Consider the following 20,257-nt stretch of genomic DNA (forward strand, 5'->3'; position numbering starts at 1 on the left):
TGATTCAATAACAAATAAAATTAATAGTGAAATAATATATTTTATTGAATAAATTTCTAAGTATTCCTGTTTCTTTTGCTTTTTTTTATTCATTTTTCGTTGGATTAAATTTCTAAATATTTCTATAGATTTAAGAGTAATGATGATTCTGCATTTTTCTGGTCATTTAAATAATAATAGTTACGCTAATAATATAAAAGAATTGTATCTACAGTAATTGACATCTGGCATATAAATGCGAAATATTTTCGATATCAATTCAGACATTATAAATAAAATGAATATTTCGCTGATTACAAAATGAAAGTACCACAATATAATTTCTGTTTATTGTTTTATTACAATTTTAATTTAGTATTACTTAAATGATATTAATTAGAATCTATATAAATGATTTAATTTGTAAATATTTCTATTATTTTAAGAATAATGTTAATTCTGTATTTTTCTAATCATTTAAATAATAATAGTAACGCTAATGATATAAATGGATGGAAATACACATGCAAAATATTTTCGATATCAAATCAGACATTCGAAAAGAAATTCAAGTTTCACATAAAGGTTTCCTTTTACATTTTGCCGGGCAGTTATTGATTTGCACACATTAGTCGTGATGCGAGTAGCCCATTAAATCAAAGTGATTGCCATTCATTCACTTGGTTACGAGAACAAAAGCCAGAAAATCACAAAAAAGAGAGCTAAAGTAATTTTTCTATTTTCGATGCTCAAGCATATTGCGCATACGCAGCGTGTGCTGTCTGCCGGTTCAAGATTTGGGTCAAGCTGATCAACACAGTTGTTAGTCTGCTAAGAAAAAAAGAAACTGATAAAACAGAAACCAGTTAAGATCATTTTGTCGAAAGAACTGCAAAAGGAAGCTTCGACAAGAACAGATTTGTATAGCAAGTCGAAGCAAAGATGAGATCAAATTAAAATAGAAGAAAAAAAACTAATGGACATCGTTTCATAACAGATGAAAGGAATGTCCGTTATGACTAGAATATAAATGAGATCGGTTATATTAAGCTGCTGAGTCAATGAAATGCTTAGCAAAGTTTTTAATAATCTAGAGAAATTAATTACAAAAAAAAGCTAAAATTTGCTGAATGGCACAAATGTTAGCTAATGGAAAGATAAGGCAAGAGAATATTGTAAGTTAAAGTAAAATGTATAAAAAGAATATAGAATATAAAGGTATTCATATGGGGATTAATCATTGAAATGCTTGAAAATAAATTAAATTTAAAAATAAGGAATAAAAGAAACAAATAAAGGATAAAGGAATGAAAAGGCATAAAAACATTTTAAATAATATCAAATGTGTAGTAAGAAAATGTAAGTTAAAGACTAAAAATGTAGAAATTTATTAATAAAACAAATAAAAATAAAATTAACTTACATATGTAATAAAATATGTTGCTGAAAGTAAGTAAAAATATAGAGAACAATAGATAAAGAAAGCAAACGAACTATAAATATAAGGATTTTGCAATGAAAAATAATAACATTGTTAAAAAATATATAATAAAAAAGCAATGTTATATTTTCTAAGCAAAATATAATAAATAAATACATAAAAATAAAACATGGAGAATAAAAATAAATGAAAAAGAAGAAAATATAACAAAGAACAATGTTACAAAAATATGTATAAAACAGAAAATATAAGAAAGAATAATATAAGTAAATACATAAAAATAAAAATAGGGAATAAATCGAAATAAATAAAATAAGAAAATATAACAACGAATAGAGTAAAGAATATAGAATAACATTACCAAGAACTAGAAATAAAAAAGTAAAAGCTGCAGTTTTAATATTTTCGTATCACATTCATATTTATTTTCGATTCCGTTTCAATTGTCACATTTCGTGTCTGTGGCTCGCTCATTGTTGGAGCGCTTAACTATAATACTAGAAGAATGGTTTGCTCCCTGCGATTATTGCTTAACCCTGGAACATGACCTGACCACCGCGACGACGTTGCACGTTGCCGCGTCTGCGGTTGCCATTGGGACGCACGACACGGACATTGCGACGCCTGTTGTTGCCACCACGACGACGCTGTCCGCCACGGCGACGACGCTGCACCGGACGACGACCGCCGCGACGACGACGGACAACGTTGCGACGGCCGGCGTTCTTGCGGCGACGCACAATCACACGATTGGCGCGCTCCTCGCCGACGGCGGCCAAGGCATCGGTGGCGCTGCTGCGCTCCATGAGCGCCACAACGGCGCCATCGGGAATGGCATCGAGTGCGGCACGTGGCACGAGCAACGCTGCCTTGCCCGTCTTCTCATCGACAATGCTCTGACCCTCGATCTCGACGATGCCATCGGGCACCATGATGGCACCGGCCTGATCTCTGGCCACCATCATTTGCGTGGGCTTGGCGTTCTTCAGCAGCGGCTGGGCCTTGGCGGGGCCAGCGACGGTCTTGCGAGCCAGACTTGGTTTGGCCAGGACCAAAGGCAGCTGTGGGGCAGCGTTGTCCTGTTCGTCATCGTCCTGTTCGTCATCGTCGTCATCGTCCTGTTCGGCATCGTTCTTAAGCAGCACCAGTTGACCATTGCGTGCCAAGCTCAAGCCACGTTGCAAGTGCGCTTCGTGTTCGTCCTCATCATCGTCTTCGTCATCATCATCGTCATGCTGCACAGCAGCGTCATCGTCTTCGTCATCGTCATCATCGTTGCCAAGATGATCGATGTCATCTTCGGGCTCTTCGACAATCTCAAAGCCTTGAACAACGGCGCCAGCATTGGCGCGTCCACGTGGCACGCTCAAGAAGAGATACGGATGTTGCAAGTGCTGCAATTGCTGACGCAGCTGTTGCTGCTGTTGACGCAGCTGGCGTGGCTCTGTAATCAAAAAGCAATTGCAATTGCATATCTGAAGCGAGTGTGAGGCAAATGTCAAAACTTACCCGGCACAGCCAAGGCAAAGGCCAGCAGGCAGCTGAGCACGAATAAAGCGCTGAGCTTGGACATTCTGATAGCTGATCCTGTTTTGATTTGGGAGTGATTTGTTATCGTATTTATTTTTTGGTTTTTGTGGTGTGTGTGTGTTTGGGAGTGCCTCTGTCTGCCTATTTGCTTCTACTTAATTGTAAGCAAAGTCCAACAGAACTGTACAGATTCATCTGCTGCTGCTACGTTTTTATGCAAAAAGTTCTCGACTCGCCACTCGCCGATCGCCTCAGTCCGAAGACAAAACAAACAACGCACAAAAAAATTATGGAGAACAAAAAAAAAATAATAATAATAGAAAAGAAAATAAGAAGTCGACTAAAGAATCATTCTAACGATCGAGACGAGAGAGAGAGACACACAACGAAAGCGTTAGCTCTAGAGATTGACATAATTACGCCCAATAGAATGCTGGCAACATGGCAAACAGCAATCAGCAAACAGCAAACAGAGAAACGTTCTGAACGGCATCCATTTCCAATCTCGCGAGTCGGCATAAATTCAAGTGCCGAAAAAAAAAGATGGACAAATGGTCAACGAGGCAGGTCACTGACCGTGATCGAGTCAGGAACAAAAGCGGCTAACGAAACAAACAAGTTGAAATTGAGCAGCGAACACAGAGCCGAAGAAAAGCCAAAGAGAGATTCAATCGACGAACCCACGGGCAACCTCGTCATGCTAATGACAAAACAATCAAAACGATGAACTTGGACCACAATCACACAATCATACACAACCACACAACCACAAAAAATTGCCCAAGTTCGCCAAAGTTCTAAGACCCAAAAGTCCCGAGTGCCTAGTGCCTAGTGCCAAACTGGCCCAGCGACGCATGGCAACTGTTTGGGCCACGGTCCGATCGCTCGGTCATATACTCGCCACTCAAGTGTGTGGCCCCATCTCAGCTCAGCTCAGCTCTGTTGTGATCTGTTCTGATCTGCTACGACTACTGGACCATGATGGCCACGATTTGTGCCCATTTGCAAAGTGTTTCTTTCGCACGCTGCTGCTCGTGACTTCAAATTCATCTCTTCATCTACATATCATACACACATAAGCCTATGGCAAACGAGACTCTTTACTGATCGGCTCACAGATGCTCTGTAAACGATTGAAGTTCATTGTTTATGCTTTGAATAGGAAAGAAAATTTAAACTCAATATTTTGTTAGCTAAAGAAATTTAAGCAATGATAGAAAAGATTTTGTTAGGGTCAAAAATATTTGATCATATTTTATGTAAGTATTCTTTTTAAGTAGTAAATACATATGTTCATGACTAAATTCATATTAAGTATTAATATTGTGAATAAATTTTAAGTAAGAAATAAATAAAATTAGGAAAAAATGATGAATAAAAAAGAAAATCATTAATTACTTACTATCTATATTTTTGTTGTACAATTTTTTGTGCACTTCACTGAAACAACACTCTTTAATGATCATCTGACAGATGCTCGGTAAAACGATCGAAGTTTATTATTAATACTTTCAATAAGGAACAAAATCTAAACTCAATATTTTGTTAGCTAACGAAATTATATAGTAAAATTACAAGAAAATTGTTTATGTTTAAAGAAATTTCATTTTTTTGATCAAGGTTAATAAATAAATAGAAGTTACTAATGTAATAAATTATAATTTAAGGAAAAACTAAAAATAGTTAATGAATAAATTTAAACTATTTATATATTTCTTGTGTAATACCTTTGTTGACTTCTCTGCGAGCAAATGACTTATGAAATATCTGCAGTGAATCAATCCTCAGTTCAATAAATACAGGGTATAGAAACAGAACTTTTCCAAAGTTACAAGATTTATGTCGTCCATGCTAGACGCTTATGCTGGGGCGTATTCGGGCTGATAATGAATGCTGAAGCTGGTTGGAAAGATCGAACCCACAGCCATCTGGGGTCAAAGCAATTCGCACCGAGAAAGTATGCCATGTGAAGAGCACTTCATAATCACAACATTGTAACGAGTCTTCGCTCCTCGCAAAGACATCAATATGCGGCTCCACATTTAATTCGATAGCTGAAGAGGCGCAAACAAAAAAATAAATTGCGCACACAGAAAGAAAATTATCTTCAAAAAATGTTGAAGTTCTCAATTCAAATTTATTATATATTCTATTTTCTTAAATTCAAATTATTTTATATCTTTGCATGATCTTAAAACAATCTTATTCCAAGAATGATCAATATAGAATATTTCTATCTCTTTGGTCTTCATATTGGTATTCAAATTCTAAATTAACCTTCATCAGTCATTTTATGAATGATTTTCACAACGTATTTTCTCTCTGTGTACCTGTACACATAATAAATTACTATTATTATAATTTATTGTGGGAGCGTACAGAAATAGAAGCTTCAAAGTTAGAAAGAAATTCGCACAATAGTTGAGCTCAGATTATTATTAATTAAAATGATATTCCATGAGTTTCAAAATCTTATAAATCATCTGTTAAGTGGATACCACATTCTTGAGAACACTTTCTAGGACTCGAAAGAAAGCAATAAAAAAAATAAATATATTTTATGAATTTAATATTGTTTACTGAAAGTTTAAAATGGCTTACAATTTTTTTCATTTTGACCATCGCTATGTCAAATTCAAACATTTTGTATAGTATTATTATTGTAATTTCATTTTATTCTCAAATATTATAATTAAGTTACATATTTTACACTACTATTAAGTGTACTCTACTAAGAAAAGTATCTCAATTTATACATTACGCATCAAATATTTATTGTCATCATTTCGACTACTTCAAATTTTTTTTTTTTTATTATTATTTGCATTACGATTCTTGCAAATAAAAAGTGTTTAATATTTCTTGGTAGTTTATATCATAACACTTCTTGGATAGTTAATAACAAGTCTATAAAGTCTAATTAGTTGTCACTTCATCATGGCCTGCTTCTCGTTTAAATTCTGCAGCAACATACAGATATTGTTAAAGTTCCTGACATCGATAAGAAACCGTTGAACAATCCAAATTTGTGCTTTAGCTGTAAAAATACTAAGAAATTCTTCAAAGTTAACTGGTTCATTCGTATAGCAACATGAATTGCTGATAAGCCTAAGTTAATTGTAATGTTATTAGCTAGCAAGTCTGTCTCACAGACTATAAGAGATAGAGATATAATTGTTTCACAGCACTTATTATGTTTGCATTCAGATCAAGTTTGTTTTAAAGTTTTTCATTGCCGTAACAAGCGTTATTTTGAAGCTAAATACAATAATAACTATAGTCTTTTATGATTGCTGAAAAATTAAATTAAATACTTATGCTTATAATCTCTGGAAAGGAAATGTGGAAAGTGTAAAATTGATCAAAATATATATTTATTAGTTGACATATTTTATGATTCTTTCACACATTTCAACAATAAAGTTTCACAAAGCTTAGCACCTTTTTATTAAATGATATCTATGACTAGATTTGTCATGTCATCGTTACAAAGCAGACTGAGTTCCACATCTTTATATTTATACGTGTCTATCTAGATTTGTTGCATAAATTTAATTTACTAAGAAATTATTGTGATGAAATAAAACTTTTACATGTTTCCGGATCGATTGCGGCGTGAAGAATTGACAGCAAGTCAACAGTCATTAGTCAGGGCATTGATAGATAGATTTAATATCAATATCAATTGCATTTATCCTATAGATCTTAAATATAATCAATATCAACATCAATTCCATTTACAGTGACAACATTATCAACATATTCCTTTAGTTCAACCATTGTCATCAATTGCTAGATATTTAATATTTGTTTTAGAGGTCATGTAAATCTTTTAAGTGATTAAACTACAGATAAGATAAAGCGATTTCTGAAAGTGTCGTTTTTAACAAATTAATGGTTTGTGAAGCACAACAGAAAAAGCTGAGAAGAAACAATTTGTAAAGATTGAAGATTGTTGGCGCAAATCTTTATTCTTTTTCAGTATTAGCAGCTGAGATTAAACCAATTTGCTTATAGATAATTTTAATCAAACTCGAAAAATCTTTCTATCCCATGTCGAACATTTATGCAATTAGTTTTAATTTGAAATTTATTTATTGTCATTCCTCACATTAAGAAAAAACCAACTTAAATCAATTTTGTTTTCTTAGCATTACTAAAAATAATTGAACATATTTCATGTATAAATAATTTGGCACTTGAGCAGCTTGAACTCCTTTTGTCAACTTCGCAAATATTCCTTTGAGATGTACTGCAAAATTTATGGAAAAAGTAAATTCCTGAGAGCCTCGAAAGAATGTGAATAAAGCAAAAAGTATGCTAAAAATATGTGCATATATTTATTATGTGGAATCATTTAAGAAATCACGATTTCTGCATTACCTCCAACCAAAAAGAGGGCCAGATATCATTTAAGTCGGTTTTTCGGTTGACAGTAACGAAATCCGCATAACAACAGCGATGTTTCAGTAGAAGAACAAAACCACTCAAAAAAAAAAAAAAATGTTGAAGAAAACTGCGAAAAATTTCTAAAAGAAATTAGCATAAAAATTTGCCGCAGCTGCGGCTCCCCACTCAGTTGTCTGGCGGGCAAAAGTTCAACGGTGTCAAATGTCAAAACGAACTGCAAAACACATGCCGTGAATGGTAATAAGAATGTATGGAAATGGGCAAGCAAAAGGCCAATTTTGAAAGCTGAAACAAGCAGAAGCAGAGTCTAAGCCAAGCCCCAGAATCATCACAATCCCCATGTCCATCTATGGGCAGAGAGCAGCCGAGTCTAATAAATTGATTCAACTCGACAGAGAAATCGGAATAAAGACTTAAACTTCGATGTCGGCGTGGACTTGATGTTGAGAGGCTTTGGCCAAGTTGAAAGTTCAACGCACCAAACAAACAAAACGAAATGGGCCCAAACAATGGGCTAAGTTTTTAGTTTTTCTTGTTGTTGCTATTGTTGTTACTGTTATTGTTGGTTTTTGTGCTGAACTTGGAGCTCTGAGCTCTGAGTTCTGAGTTCTTTCTTTTTCTTTCACATTTATGTTCCATCTGTTGTTATTGTTGTTGATGTGTTGTTGGTTGCTGCATATAATGGAAATTAGCTATGGAGCCAGGCAACTAATTTGGCTTAGCAGGTTGTGCGGCAAATTCGACTTGTGATGTGAGGCCAAGAGTTGAACTTTAAGCAGATGCAAAATAAAGCAAATTAATTTGAATTATGAATTTCTATAATATTTACAGTTAATCGAATGGGCCTCTTTTGAGCAGATATCGACTGCCTGACTGCCTGACTTGCCACTTGCTGCCACTTAACTGATCATTCACCTCATCGCTCGCACATTGGCGCATAATTAATTGTCGTGGAAGAATGTGGCCGGAGGGCATAGTTGTCATCGGTCCGAACTCAAACGCTAACGCAAATGCTAAAGCAAACTAAAGCCAGGCTATCATGCATATCCAACAATTTGAACTATCTACCATATAGCTATCCATCGAAAACTTGAACTGTGTCCGTGACGAATGATGTTGTCAACGGGCGTCTTCTGTTCGAATGTGCCAATGTGAAGTGCGCTCGCATCTCGGCCCAATACTGTCCCATTGATTGCTCTAACCATTTTGCCGCACTTCGCAATGATTATGCAAAATTCTCATCACACAGAGAGACAAGGCAGATGTCTGCCCCGAGGCCCCATTTCCAAAGTCAAGAGAAGTCCAAGCTTCAAGCTTCAAGCTCCAAGTCGAGTGGCGGTTGGCAGCAGCAGCAGCAGCAGCTTCTCGTTCCAGTTTTAGCCATTATTGTGCGGCATGCGACGACGAGTGGGTGCCCCAATGTGATTGAATGCTTCTCTGGTAGTGTTGCCTCCAGGTGCTAAATTATTGTTGTTGTACGTGTGTATGTGTGTGTGTGTGTGCTTAGGTTGAACCTGAGACGCGACTCTAAGTGGAAAGTGATTCGCCGGCCCCTAAAACTGTGCCTTCTATTTTTTATTTTATTTTCAATTTTGTTTTTTTTTTGGGTTGAATATGATATCTTTGTTAATAGGCGCAAAACGATTTTCAATTTCCGCTCGTTTATCTCTTGCGAAAGCTAAGTGATACATTACGATTGCGTTCTACATCAGACAGCTGCTTGCTATGCGACTGTGATCCTGTAGCTTAAAAGCTGCCTGCTATGGAAATAAGTACAGCTCCTGTGAGCCGCAAGCTGACAGCTATAATCAGTTCATTCATGTTGGCATTCATGTGTGAAAACTACCGTTAAGTGATTCAAAGAACTAGTTCCACGAATTATGCCGAGTCAGAATTATATTGAGATTCTCTATCTTCGCATCTTTCTGGCCAATCTACATTAATAAACATGACATGAACTGTGACTTTCTTCTGAATTGTTTTGGCCAACGCTAAAATCGGTCAAAGCGCACGAGCCTCATTAATATGCAAGAGTCTTTTTTGTTCGGTCTCGGGTCAATGTGCTCGACGATCGACGCTAGTCGGCATTAATTATGAATAATATTCATGAATAACACATTAAAAAACGCCACACAAAAAAAGAAAATTTGTTTTTTTGGTATTATTAATATACCGTCGAAAGATGCTGTTGTCTTTCTTCTCTCTTCTTTCGAGTTCACAAGGGGTTAACAGCTTTTTTGCTGGGTTTTTTCGGTCTTGGGGTCGTATCTCGATACGTACACACACACACACACACAACAACAACAGAAAAAAAAAATGTAAAAAAAAAGTTTATTCTTTTCGTGGGTTTTGTGTTTCGCACTATTTTTGGATTGAAAATCATTTTTGGGTTATTTTTTTGTATATGTTTCGGTTTTCTTTGTTTCATGTTTACTCAATTCTCAGTTTAAGCTCTCGAATTTTTACAACTAGACTGCGACAATGGGCGCGGACGCTTCGCCATCCTCTTGGAGAGCGCGTCCCACCTTGCGCAGGGCAAAGCGACGATTCTGATGGATCAGATCGAAGTAGGGATGAAAATCGCCATACGATACATAGCGAGCATCGCCATAGACGGGCTGCACATGACGCGACAGTCCCGGCTCATTGTCCTCACCGACAATGATGTACTCCTGCTCGGGCTGTGTCTGACCAGCCGCTGGCGTCTCCATTGGCTGCTCCACATTGACGGCAGCTGGAGCCACAGCCGCCGTGTCCATGGCCTCGCTTGTCTCCTTCATGGGTTGCTGTTCGGTTTGTGTAACTGCCGCTTGTGGCTGCTTCTCGGTGCTTTCCACGGCGGGAGCTTTCTCCACAATGGTGCCGGGACGAATGCGTGTGGGCAGCAGACCGCCAGCTTGCACGGGCTTGGCGGCAATCAACACTGGCTTAGGCTTGGGCTTAGTTGCAGCTCCGCTGGATGTAGAACTGGAGCTTGAGCTGGCGCCGGTGCGCGATGGTGGGATCTGGGGTGGCTGGAAGATGTCCATGAGCGAGGCATCGGCAAGCAGAGGCACAGCCGAGGCAGTCAATGTGGGACGCTTCTTCTTCTTCTGAGCATTGGAGCCGGCGGCGGCACCACGGACGGGCAGCGTTGTGATGGCGCTCTCGGGAATGTTGAGAATAAGCGGTTGCGATTGAATGCCCTCAGCGAGCGAGACGACAGTCTGGCGATCAGGTGGCGTCAGACCCAGCTGGCTCCAGGGTATGGTAATGTATTGGGTGGGACGTCCCTTGCGACGGACGGGCACCGTCAAAGGTGGCTGAGGATAGGGACTGGCGGGCACACGCTGCGATTGTTGCTTCTTAACGGGAGCGGGCGCATAGCCATAGGGATAGCCGGGTGTCAGCTCGAGCAGCTCGGGTGCCACATAAACGGTCTGACCGTTGCGGTTCACCAGCAGCGTTGCCTGCTGGGGACGACGGCCGCCGTTGCGCGTCGGACTCAGATTGCTTTGCGACTGGCTGGAGGACTTGCGCAACTTGTTGCCCAGTTCGCCGGGTGTCTGACCGAAGGTGAAACGACGCAGCTGATTGATCAGATTCTGTTGGCTGTTCTGAATGAAACCCGCTTGTCCCTGGGACTTGCGGGAGGATTGCGAGTAGATGACGGGCGTGAAGTTCTCATCACTTTCCTCTGCCTCTTCCTCGTCATCGTCGACCTCCTGTTCCGGCTGCTGTTCGGCATCATCGGCCTCCTCTTCGTCGTCCTCCTCCTCGGCCTGCTGCAGCACAGCCAACGGCTGGGGTCCACGTCGTGTCTGCTGTGGGTGCTGGCGACGCTGCGAGTGCGATTGCAATTGGGGTTGAGATTGTGGTCTGCGGCGCAGTCCTGTCTGAGCTTGGGTAACGCGACGACGCTTCAATGGCTGCTGTTCAACGGACAGTTGCTCGTCCTCCTCATCGTCAGCCTGCTCGAGCGATTGATCCTCATCATTGTTGGGCACAATCTCCTCCTCGTCCTGTTCATCATCATCGAACTCCTCGTCGAAACGATTGCCATTGTAGTAATCATCGTCGTACTCATCCGACTCCAGGGAATCGAGGCGATTGTTGAAGCGATTTGGACGCTGGCCACGATTTCCGTTGCCATTGCCATTACCGTTGCCATTACCAATGCGGTTGCCATTGCGGTTGCCGTTGCCGTTGCGGTTGCCATTGCGATTACCGTTGCCATTGCCATTGCCATTCAAGTTGCCATTGCCGTTGCCATTTCCATTGCCACGCCTTCTGTTGGGACGCTGCTGGACACGCACCACGATGTCGGGACGGACGGTGGTGGTAGTTGTGGTGGTCGTCTCACGGACCGGGACTTCCGTCAAACTCTGCAAGCTGGGAAGACTGGGCAGCTGTTGAGCGGCGCCAGCGATGCGATCGTTGAACCAGCCGGACACAGAGCCAGCCAGCGTGGAGAAAGACGAACCCAAACCCTGGCCAGGATTCATGCCGAACAGCCAAGTGCCGGGCGATGTGGAAGTGGTGCTACCCGAGCCGGCTGGCGTTGCCTGTTTGCCCTGAGCCTGGAGCTCATCGAGTGCCGCCTGACGGGGCTTGAACGCGATCAGCGGATGGATGATGAAGTCGGCAACTGTATGCGGTTGAGCGGATTTCTCATCAGCCTGCGGCTCCGAGCTGGGCTCTGGGCTGGCTGCCTTGGCGGCCGCTGCCACTAGCGGTGGCTTCTCGGTGGGCGTCTTGGGCACCATGGGGGCATCCTCTGCAAGCCAGCCGAGTACACGTAATCACACACGTTAGCACAGACACACACAGTAACGGATCGCACAGCAAAAAAAAAGAGCACATGAAAAAAAACGTGGGGAAGGGGAAGGTTTTGGGAAGAGCGAAAAAAAACACACATTAGACTTTAGTCTCGGTTTTGGGACGTGTTGCTGAAGATTGCCTACCAATCAGCGCCATGTCGGCAATGGGTGATTCCGTTGACTGTTCCATGGCAGCTACTTGTGGCAGCTCCTTGGTCACAATAGGGGCGACGACAGCGGGAGCTGCGGCGACTGCGGGGGCTGCGACCTTGACGGCGACGGCGGCCTTGACCTCGGCGTTAACAAGCGTTGCAGCCAGGACGAGTGCCAGGGTCAGGCATAGTGCCATTGATTTGGCCATGTCTGTGTAATGGAATTAACACTCACACACACACACACACACACACAATCACACTCTTTTGCTCACTCACACACACACTCGGAAAAGTTCTCGTTTTTGTTGTTGTTGTTGTTATTGTTGTTTGCACTTTGCGTCTCCGTTCGCTTCGCTCGTCCACAGACAGACGTCTCGTTTGGCCAACTGTTTGAGCGTGCGCGGCGACCCGAGCTTTTTATGTACCAGCTACAATTTGGCGAAGAGAGCCGCGACGCGCGACAGCAGCGGAGAGCGAATGCGAGAGAGCGAGAGCAACAGTGAGCACACAACACGTTTTGCCGGCCGGCAAATCAACGAAGCATAAACGCGAGAGAGCGAGAGCAACATCTAAACATCGCTTACGGTTGCTGTTGCTGCTTTGATCACTGCTGCTGCTGCTGCTGATGCTGCTGCTGCTGCTGCTGATGCTGCTCATCTCTGCTGCCGGCGATCTGCTTGCTCAATTAAATCGCTGTGGCGTGTGTCGAGAGGTCGCGGGTCAGCTTGTGACCTCCGCTGAACTGGAACTAGTTCGGAGATATGCTGAGACATTTTCTAGGAATTACTTTTGCCAGAAGCTGCAGCTTATCCCTTCGATCTAATGCTCAACAAAACCAGTTCAGTTCAACAGAATTCGTTTGACTTCTAATCAGAATTTCGATTTTATAAAAGTCGTTCTTATGCAAATTGAACTGGTTCGATATGCAAGCACTTTACACAAAATATATGAATGAGCTATAATAAATAAGGATTATAAGTAATTTCAAAAAATGAATAATAGAAAATATTCAAAGATTGAATTAGTCTATTTAACAATAAATATATTAATGATAGAAATATATAGTTTAAGCACTATTTTTATTTTATTGACTTTAGATTGATATGTTTAATAATAAAAATCCAGTTTCTAGAAGACAAATAAATGTTTTTTATTGTTCAATTGATATATTTCTAAAGACTGTACTTAGTACCAAATAAATTGTTTTCTTTCCAATGGTCTATTATAATAAATTATAAAGCACAAATATTATATTAAAATATACCTGGGTTGAAAAGAATATATATTTCATAAACATTTTTGTTTTTTTTTTATTGTATTTGGGTTGAAAATTAGTTTACTTAAATATTGAATAACGAATTTAATATTTCATTATTTTAGAATTAATTAATCATAAATTTTGGTATATTATAAATTTTTAGTGAAGATCATTTAATTAATTTAATTAATAAATACATTTTTTGCATAGTTACACTAATATTTAAATGAAATGTTCAATATTATTTATTCAATTACTTAAGAAAACTTTGCACATTTCTTGATGCAATTATGATTTGACTTTTAAAATAAATTTATAGTATGTGGCTTGTTAGCTTGTTTCATTGACTCAAAAAAAAAATACTCAAGATCAGAAAGATTTCCAACACAATTCTGCTGAATGGAGTAAAACAAAAGTTTCACTTTTTGAACCATTTCCAATTTGGTGTTAATTAATATTGTATTAAATTTGATAATTCTTCTCATTCGTTTAAAAAATAATTAAATGCAAATATCTATCGTTTAATAAAACGGTTTTTTTTTCTAGTAAAGCCCGCGAGCATTCGAAATTGGTTGACTAATTGAAAATCTTGGCAATCTTCGTAATGGGAACAAGTTTATTAGTTCATCGCAAAGGCATTTCAAATGGAAATGGAAATGGGGTGATGAGATGATGATCATGATGATAATCGTTTGTTCCAGATTTTGCTTTGTTTTAGGTAACGCCAAATTCGAAGAATATAAAATAGCAAAGAACCAAAATAAAATACAAAACTTTCCAATAACTTTCTAACACTTTGACCCCGTCACGTTGTTGACCTGGCTGGCGACAATCCAGGCAGCAACTTTCTTCAAGAGTTCGGTGCGAGGCAAATACACACAACACAACACACACACACACATTGGCAAGTTACTAATGAGTATTTATGTGTTCTTTTTATGGATTTCCATTAGCATAAGGCAGGCACTTTTTGCAATGCCAGGTCCAAGACACAAGACACAAGACCAAACCCAAGACTTGGGCTTAGCCCAACTCAGTTAATGAACATATTGCGTCCATTGCCTCGTTGTTGCTGCTGCTGCTGCTGCTCACAGTTCACAGTTTTCTTTTGCATAATTTGGTTATTAAAAAATTGGTTTATGTCGCTCATAATAGGCCACAAGTATTTTGAATGCAGATGTGAAGATTCTCACTCCCCAAAACAACGTCGAACGGTAGCCAAGCCAAAAAAAAAAAACAAGTAAGAAAGCTCTAGTCGAGTGTGCTCGACTGTGAGATACCCGGCATCCATTTTGAATAAAAGCAAAACGGTGAGGTATTAATTTCAAAGTATACCGAAATAATATACCAAAAATACTAAAGATATACCGAAGGCCATATTTGGTATATCGTTAAAATGTTACAGAAGTCAAAATATGCCAGATTGTCAGCAAAAGTACATTAGGTAAGATTGCAGTGCAGTATTATTTTTAAAATATACCAGATAATATACCGCAAAAATACTAAAATATGCCATATGCCATATTTGGTACATCGATAAAGTAATATACAAAATATGTCCTTCTGTATATTTTAGCGAAATATACTATAGAGGTCAAAATATATTTTAGCGAATTATACTATAGAGGTCAAAATTGCAGTCAGCGCAATTTGCCATACAAAATAATTGCAATATTAATAATTTTCATTCAATTGCAATCAAATATTTAGGAACCATTAATACTATATATCATATTTATAATTATAAATATGTTATTATTGTCTATACGAAAATTCGTCTCTAACTTTTAAAACACGTTTGTTATTCGATTTTTCCAGATTTTCGGGGGCGGATGGCAAAATGTGTAAACAAACAAACTTATGTGGGCAAACATAACAAGTAATATCGAAAAAGAATTATATCTTCACTCTTCTAGTCCCTGAAATCTAAGTGATTATATGGACGGACAGACAGACAGACAGGCGGACTTGGCTGTCAGAATATATACATTATTCGTTCAGAGATGCCTTGTTTTGCCTGTTACGCACATTTCCTGCATGCACAAAGTTATAATACCCTTCTACCCGATGAGTAGCGGGTATAAAAAAAAAACGTAACGTTAATTATTGACGTGGCTCTTTGAAAGCAGCAGCGGCCCCTAATAACAGAGGCCAAAACAAAATAGATTAGCACATAAACACAAATAAATCGCAGCTGGTAGCAAGCGAACAAGCGAACAAGCGAACAAGCGAAGTTGCCCCCATGTGGCAGCCTGGAAGGTGAAAGCAGGAGCAGCCGCTAGACGAAACGATCTGTTCCACACGAGCAACTGGGTGGCAGCTTAGCTTGCCCCATCGTGGATGGTAGATCGTAGATCACTTCGGATCAATCAGATAATTAATGACTAGTAACTATTCATTTCTTAGCGGACTACGAATTCAATTCAATGGCGCATCAATAGACTTTTCTTGCCATTGTTAAATGCAGATACTATTCATAACTGCCGCCGATGTTTATAAATATATGTTTATTTATGTCGCGAGACGTTATAGAAAGACATTCCAAGAGCGACATAGTTTGGAGTAACGTTAGCTAAACTGTGCTCACAAAACATGCAAAAACATTCATTTAAATAACATCGCATATTTATAGCGAAATTGATTCTTTTTAATTTATTTAAATATTCATTCATTTATTATTTATTTTTCTTGTTTTATTTCATATTTATTTGCCTATTCAATTTGCGATACATTTATTCATAAGTAGCAGGAGAAAATTAAAATAATAATTCATATTAAAAAATCACTCATAAATATAAATAGATTCTTATATATAAGTTATAATATTTTATAGCATAATTTATAATTTTTAATTATTCTAATTTTTCCTTCTATTTTATTAAAAGTATTTTATTTATTATTATTTTCCTTATTTTATTTTTTTAAATAGCAGATGGTAATAAGTAATCAGTATGTTTTAAAATGAATTAGAATATATAATTTTTAGAAATAATAGTATTTATAAAATTAATTATAAATTTAAATTAAATTTAACATTTAAAGCAAAATGCTTTATTTATATATATTCTATTCAATTTGCGATGGATTTATTCGAAACTTACAGGAAAAAATAAAATTATAATTCAAATTAAAATATGAATGAATTTCTACATAAAAATACAAAAATGCAAATTCAAGTATTTGTTATATGTGTTATTAATTTAAATTAAATTAAATTGACTATGTTAATCATTCTTTTATTATTTATTATTATATTATATATACATAAATAAAAGCCTTTAAAAAATGTTTTGATCATGCGTAAATATAAATGACTTAATCTGTAAAAATTGATGCAAATTTCTACTATTAATTAAAAATTAAAATTAAATGAATTATTTATTTCAAAATTAATTTTTTTTCATTTTTTTTATTATTTTGTTATTCTATTAAACAAAAAATAAAATAAATGTACAATTTAAATGAAAAACAAGTAAGAAAGTTACAGTCGAGTGTGCTCGACTGTGAGATACCCGCTACCCATTTTTAATAAAGGCAAAATATTGCGGTATCATTTTCAAAATATACCGAAAATACTAAAAAAAAATACTAAAAATATACCAAATGGTATATTTGGTATATCGATATAGTACACCATTCAAAATATACCATAGACGGCACAATGTACCAGATTGTCGGCCAAAGCAACTCAGACCCATAATAAGTAGGCGTTTTTGCCCATACAAAAGTATTTCTTTAATAACTTCCACAATTTTCTTCTGATCGCAACAAATTTTTCAGGAATCATAACTACTATAGTAATTATTGTATATACCAAAATTCGTAACTCTAGCTTTAAAATTACGCTTGTTATTCGATTTTTTTGATTTGCGGGGGCGGAAGTAGGCGTGGCAAAAATTTGAAACAAACTTAATCTGCGTGCAAACATAACAAATGCTGTCGAAAAAAAATTATAGCTCTATCTCTTATAGTCTCTGAGATCCAGTGTTTCATACGGACGGACGGACAGACGGACAGACACACAGACGGACAGACGGACAGACGGACAGACGGACATGGCTATATCGTCTCGGCTGTTGACGCTGATCAAGAATATATATACTTTATAGGGTCGGAGATGCCTCCTTCTACCTGTTACATACATTTCCTGCCGGCACAAAGTTATAATACCCTTCTACCCTATGGGTAGCGGGTATAAAAAGTTAATTTGATAAAATACTTTATCGAACTTTAATAAAAATAAAATAAAAAGAAAATAATAGAACAATAAAAGAAAAATCTATACAAAAATTGTTTATCATGCATTGAAAAGATATGCAAATTAAAAATATTTATAATACTATGTAAACAATGTATTGTTAATAAGTATTGATCGTTTTTCTACTTTTCGTATAATTTATTATCAAAACACTTTTCTATTCTTTCAATTTATTTTTGGATCATTTATCTTCAGCTTTTTTTAAGTCAATAAATCATTTTAATTTCATACGTAGAGCATTCGCATTCTTATGTTTCTTCAGTATTTTGGAATAACAACTGCTAATCTGCTTAAGTTAGCTTTGGCAGAAAAGAAATTAAAGAACAAATGCAAACAAGAAATGGATTCTTTTTAGAATGGAAATATAAGAGCATTAACTTAACTGACTAACTGAAAATGTGATGAAACAAGATCTTAGGCACAAACTCGACACATCATAATAGCTGAATGTGGTTTGTGATTCCCAACGAATATGCCAAAAAAGGGCAAAAGAATAATAAAATATATCAACTATGTGGGCTGAACTTTGACATGGAGATTGGGATCGGTGGATCGGTGGATCGTCCAGACGGCGGACAATGATAAATACTACGCGAATCGAGAAAAAAGATGTGCGGGAATCTCACTTTTGACCCAAAACCGAAGAACGCTAACAAATTGGTAACTTTCCGATGGCGACGACCTCAAATGCAAATTGAACGCCTTCGACTTCGCTATCAAGTGACAATTTTTTGTAAGTTCTAAAGTTGATTTTTGACGCTAAGGCAATGCAGCAGCCGGTCAACGACTCGCAGGGACTGCAGGGTAACACACACGAAGTAATCCAGTTGGATCATATGAAGTCACAGCATAAATCAGAGGTGAGGAGATTTGGCTTTTCATTTGCATAGTTTAATAGTCAGACAGAACTCTAAAATGGGTGAAAGATACGAACAGACAGCGAGAGAGAGAGAGAGAGAGGGAGACAGACTCCACGTTTCTGCATTTAGTTCTTGGCGCTAATTTTGTGTGCTTAATTTTTTGTTCGCTTTTGTCATTTTATGATTTCCGTCGAGTGAAAGATACAAATGTATCTCTCAAGTTCTTTTTTTTTTCTTTTCAGCCATGGCTGTCTGGCGTTCTATGCCGTATAAAATGTGTTTGCCAGGGCAAATGCTGAACCATTTAATAGACGCTCTCGCCCAGCGACACAACAAATAACACAATAAGCGAGGAGTTTGCCAACGAATTCAAATTAGAGCTGCAAAAATGAAATTGTTCACTCTGCTGTTTGTCGCCCTCGCGCTGTTCGCCCTCATCGATGGTGAGTCTCCCTTCTTATCACTTTCTCTAGAACTCTTTTGTTAACTTGTGCTCCGTTTAGCTCGTCATGTGGCCGGCCATCGTTCCAGGAGTCATCGCTACCAGCAGCAGCAGCAGCAACAGCGTGCTCTCGTGGCTAAGCCACATGTCCAACAGAGTCGCGTCTTTCCCGGTGCTGTGGCCATCAAGAAACTGGTGCTGCTGAAGTTCAAGAAGATCGTGCCGATCTCGCTGATTCTGCTCAAGTCGAAGAACGACAACGAAGCCGAACTGGTGCCCGTCTATCCCACAGATCAGATACCCGAGAATGTGCAATTCATTCCCACACCCAACGGCATCTCTGGCCACAAGGATGTCCAGGCGATCGCCATTCCCAGCGAACTGCACGATCAGCTGCAGATCAATGGGCTCTCGAACATTGAGAACATCGAGGCACTGCTGCAGGCCAGCTCGATCAGCGGCGGCGATGGCGTCGAGGGTGATGAGAATGCGGCAAGTGTTGGCAATGCGATTGTTGTGCCCCAGCTCGAGGATGAGCCACTGCAACAGAACGAAAACGATGACACTCAGCTGCTAGAAGGTGGCGCAGCTCCAGCTCCAGCTCCAGCTCCAATTGCTGCCTCCACACGTCGTCTCTCCGCTGGCGAGCTGGTGCGTTCCGGTGTCCGCAACTCCGCGCAGCTGCAGCAGACGAGCGTTGAGGAGATTCCCCTCCTGCTCTACTCGGCCACAGATGACGCTGCCCCAGGCCAAGAGGTGTTTGGTGAGCGTCGCTTTGTGGCTGCCACGCCAGCGCGTCGTCGCCACCATCAGCAATTCTACCACTAAGCCAAGGCTATGACGAACTTTGACACACACACACACACACACACACACACACATACTCTACTGCTGCTTCAATCTGTGTTCTTACTTTTTATTTTATTTTTTTTTTTTTTTTGTGTGCTATTTGCTTAGACTGAACTGAATATAAATTAACATTATGAGAAATGACAAAGGCGCGCGATGTGTTGGGCGCTGCTTCCGTCTCTCTTGGGGGGTGCTGGCTCCACACACACACACACACACACACACACACACACTTCTTTCCTCCGTTTCGTTCACTCTTCCCCCACTTTCGCTCTG

General features: G+C 38.7%; 3 protein-coding genes across 3 annotated transcripts; 1 reads left to right on the forward strand and 2 right to left on the reverse strand.

The window, feature by feature from the left end:
- Window positions 1-1,950: 1,950 nt before the first annotated feature.
- On the reverse strand, window positions 1,951-3,044 carry LOC132794991 (uncharacterized). Its single transcript, XM_060805367.1, has 3 exons — window positions 2,930-3,044; window positions 2,473-2,864; window positions 1,951-2,394 (listed from the first exon to the last, which is right to left on the reverse strand). Exons 1-3 carry the CDS (start codon window positions 2,991-2,993, stop codon window positions 1,951-1,953), a joined length of 900 nt encoding a protein of 299 aa, XP_060661350.1. The 5' UTR covers window positions 2,994-3,044.
- A 6,711-nt stretch (window positions 3,045-9,755) lies between these two features.
- LOC132796398 (histone H3.v1) lies at window positions 9,756-12,367 on the reverse strand. Its single transcript, XM_060807559.1, has 2 exons — window positions 12,304-12,367; window positions 9,756-12,116 (listed from the first exon to the last, which is right to left on the reverse strand). Exons 1-2 carry the CDS (start codon window positions 12,347-12,349, stop codon window positions 9,829-9,831), a joined length of 2,334 nt encoding a protein of 777 aa, XP_060663542.1. The 5' UTR covers window positions 12,350-12,367; the 3' UTR covers window positions 9,756-9,828.
- Window positions 12,368-19,030: 6,663 nt separating this feature from the next.
- On the forward strand, window positions 19,031-20,013 carry LOC132797061 (uncharacterized). Its single transcript, XM_060808501.1, has 2 exons — window positions 19,031-19,133; window positions 19,194-20,013. The coding sequence occupies exons 1-2, from the start codon at window positions 19,079-19,081 to the stop codon at window positions 19,958-19,960; spliced, it is 822 nt and encodes a 273-aa protein (XP_060664484.1). The 5' UTR covers window positions 19,031-19,078; the 3' UTR covers window positions 19,961-20,013.
- Window positions 20,014-20,257: the final 244 nt, after the last annotated feature.

This window comes from Drosophila nasuta, chromosome X (assembly GCF_023558535.2).
Source record: "Drosophila nasuta strain 15112-1781.00 chromosome X, ASM2355853v1, whole genome shotgun sequence".
Taxonomy (NCBI): domain Eukaryota; kingdom Metazoa; phylum Arthropoda; class Insecta; order Diptera; family Drosophilidae; genus Drosophila; species Drosophila nasuta.

What these genes read in the sequence shown, in the direction of transcription:
- LOC132794991 (XM_060805367.1), bottom strand. Translation starts at nt 2,993, where the DNA reads ATGTCCAAGCTCAGCGCTTTATTCGTGCTCAGCTGCCTGCTGGCCTTT. An exon ending in CTTTGCCTTGGCTGTGCCGG is followed by an intron (nt 2,865 to 2,929) that starts GTAAGTTTTGAC and finishes TTTTGATTACAG; the next exon opens with AGCCACGCCAGCTGCGTCAA. An exon ending in CTGCCCCACAGCTGCCTTTG is followed by an intron (nt 2,395 to 2,472) that starts GTCCTGGCCAAA and finishes AAGAACGCCAAG; the next exon opens with CCCACGCAAATGATGGTGGC.
- LOC132796398 (XM_060807559.1), bottom strand. Translation starts at nt 12,349, where the DNA reads ATGGAACAGTCAACGGAATCACCCATTGCCGACATGGCGCTGATTG. An exon ending in TGCCGACATGGCGCTGATTG is followed by an intron (nt 12,117 to 12,303) that starts GTAGGCAATCTT and finishes GCTGGCTTGCAG; the next exon opens with AGGATGCCCCCATGGTGCCC.
- LOC132797061 (XM_060808501.1), top strand. Translation starts at nt 19,079, where the DNA reads ATGAAATTGTTCACTCTGCTGTTTGTCGCCCTCGCGCTGTTCGCCCTC. An exon ending in GCTGTTCGCCCTCATCGATG is followed by an intron (nt 19,134 to 19,193) that starts GTGAGTCTCCCT and finishes TGCTCCGTTTAG; the next exon opens with CTCGTCATGTGGCCGGCCAT.